Source organism: Nestor notabilis, unplaced genomic scaffold (assembly GCF_000696875.1).
Source record: "Nestor notabilis isolate BGI_N333 unplaced genomic scaffold, ASM69687v1 scaffold5622, whole genome shotgun sequence".
In the NCBI taxonomy this organism is placed as follows: domain Eukaryota; kingdom Metazoa; phylum Chordata; class Aves; order Psittaciformes; family Psittacidae; genus Nestor; species Nestor notabilis.
This window is the reverse complement of record NW_009918690.1, coordinates 12,796-15,385: the sequence shown is the minus strand read 5'-3', so window position 1 is coordinate 15,385 and position 2,590 is coordinate 12,796. Positions and strand designations below refer to the sequence as shown.

Here is a 2,590-nt window from a genome sequence, read left to right as displayed (position 1 = left end):
GGGGCGTGTCCTTCCCTGGTGTGGGTTTAGCCCTGCAGGGATGGTGGAAGCAGCCAGGGACTTCACAGCTGCTTCAGCACCCCCAGGACATGAGTGTAACATGTCAGATTTACCTTCCCAGTTGTGCAACTCCCCCTCCAGCTGTGTTATAGGCCCCTTTTAAGTAACAGTCTTCCACAGCCTAAAGGGGCTACAGGAAACCTGGAGAACAGCTTTGGACAAGAGCCTGTAGGGACAGGAGAAGGGGAAATGGCTTTAACCTGCTAGAGGGGAGATTGAGATGAGCTCTTGGGCAAAAGTTCTTCCCTGGGAGGGTGCTGAGGTGCTGGCATAAGGTGCCCAGAGAAGCTGTGGCTGCCCCATCCCTGGCAGGGTTCCAGGCCAGGTTGGGCTTGGAGCAACCTGCTCTAGTGGAAGGTATCCAGCCCTAGAGTCTGTGATTCTCTTCCTGTCGTTAAAAGCTTCCTGCCTGCCCTCCATAGCCCAGGGCAGGTGGGTACAAGCTGTTCAGCTCCGTCTGGTTGCCTCAGTTCTGCTTCAGCAAGCAAATAGACTCACAGTGTGGAGATGCTTTAGCAGAATATTTATTCAATGCCATACTGAAGAGCAAAACTCGGCACAAACATAACCCCTCCGTGCCCTGCTCACTGTTACACTGAGCCATGGGAGCAGATTGCACAGTCTCGGGGGAGGAGGAAAGTGGAGGATATTCCTTTGCTGTGTGACTGGATTGAGCACTGGGTGTGGAGCCTGTGCACACACACAAAGGACTTCCCTATTTCTGGAAGTCCCATGCTGACAGAAAACCTGAGTACAGGGGCTGTGGTTAAAGCCTCAGGCACCTGCTGGGGCACAAACACTCTAAGGGCACAGGAGCTGTTAAAGCCATTGATGTGCATCATCAGCACAGTGTCCACAGCCTCCAGGAAGCCTATTTGCAGCCCCCAGCTGAGTGGCACAGACAACTGCCCCCCTGCTCCCAGGGGAGGCCCCAGATGCCTTCCCCTGCCCTGCCCGGGACATGGCTCCTTCCGAGGCACAGCCCAAAGCCCAGGAGCGGTTCCTTCATCCCCATCCCGGCCAGGGCAAGAGCAGGAGCTTAATTTTAGACCCTTAGATTCAGGTACCTGCTGTAGAGAGAAAAGCCTCAGGGCCAGATACAGCGAACACAGGCTCAACTGCTCCAGCTCCACCAGCTGTGGGTACCTCATCTCCAAACCCAGGGTGAAGCTTATTCAACTGTCATGTCAGGCAGAGGAGGGCTGCAGTCCCCGGGCACCCCTGGGAACCTGCAGCCACCCATGGGTGCCTACACCCGTTCATGGAGAACATACCAAGAGAACCTGAAGTGCCACGACTTGAGCAGTGTGGGAGGGAGGTGGCCACAAGAGCCACCAGCCATGGACACAGCTGCCCCCCGGAGGGGACAGCCGAGCCCCTGCAGTAAGTGTGCTACCAGTGCCACAGCTTAGTGAAGTGGTGGAAGCAGAGGAAGGGCGAGCAAAGACCATGTCACCACCAGCCTCCCCACACTCAAGTTTTGCAACTGGCAAAATCAACATGTTGTTGCCAACAGAAGTCATGGGCTGGGCACTGGCTGCCCCCCCCAGCCCTGCTGCCTTCCAGGGCAAAGATGCCCCTCAGGGAGGAGGCACTGGCCTTGCCCAGCAGCCAGCCCAACTGCCTGGGGAGGTTTGGGACGAAACCATGAGTAAAACTACGTTAAAAGAGTCCTGCAATGGAGCAGCGCTGCACTGGGCTCTGCAAAGTGCTCTGCAGCAGCAGCTCTCGGCAAGGTCAGCCACATCCCAGGCTCACCAGTACCAGCACTGGGAATGCGCCTCAGTCTGTTCTTGGAGACCAGAGCTCACCCTGAGCAAGCTGTTACGAAGTAGTAGCGTTTGTGAGAAGCTGTGGGGAGCCCACCCTGCACTGATCAGCTCAGGCTGCGCCCGTGGGGCCCAGGAGCAGGCCCTTGGCTCTTACATTCTGTCTCTGAAGCAGACGCTCCAAGGAGGAAGCAATTCCCGCTACCAGGGCCCCTCCTGACTCAGCAGATGGGATTCAGTGCCCAGAGCTCGTCTCTTGCAGAGGGCTCGAAGCTCTGCAGGCTCCAGAGGTGGCTGCAGTGAGAAGCTGCAGGTGCGGGTGGAGCCGGGTTCAGCTTTTCTGGTTCAAGAGCCAGGAGAAGAGCAGTTTCCTGGGCCGGGGCCTCCAAGCCTGTCGGCTGCGCACAGCACGAGGGGAGCGCCACACCTTGATGGTGGTGTCGTCACTGGCGGTGAGGAGCAGCTCCTGCTCCATTGGGCTGAACGCCACCGAGTTGACCACGTTGTCGTGCTGCAGCTTGGCCAGGCAGATGTTATAGTGCCGGTCCCAGATATAGCCGTGGCGATCCTCTGCCCCGCTGTGGTGGACAGGACAAGGTGAGGACATCACCGAGAGCTTGCTGCTCCCAACACCCTGGCCCCACCTGCAGTCCTGTCATCCACAGAATCACAGACTGGTTTGGGCTGGAAGGGACCTTCAAAGCTCACCCAGTCCAACCCCCTGCAGTGAGCAGGGACACCCTCAACCAGACCAGGTTGCT

General features: G+C 57.8%; 1 protein-coding gene across 1 annotated transcript in view; it reads right to left on the bottom strand.

Moving 5' to 3' along the window:
- Positions 1-1,850: 1,850 nt before the first annotated feature.
- FBXW5 (F-box and WD repeat domain containing 5) overlaps positions 1,851-2,590 on the bottom strand; it is a gene marked incomplete at its 5' end in the record, with an annotated part of 13,528 nt that continues 12,788 nt past the window's right edge. The window contains one exon of the mRNA XM_010009850.1: positions 1,851-2,407. Coding sequence (XP_010008152.1) covers positions 2,161-2,407 — 247 coding nt within the window. The remainder of the gene's footprint in view (positions 2,408-2,590) is intronic.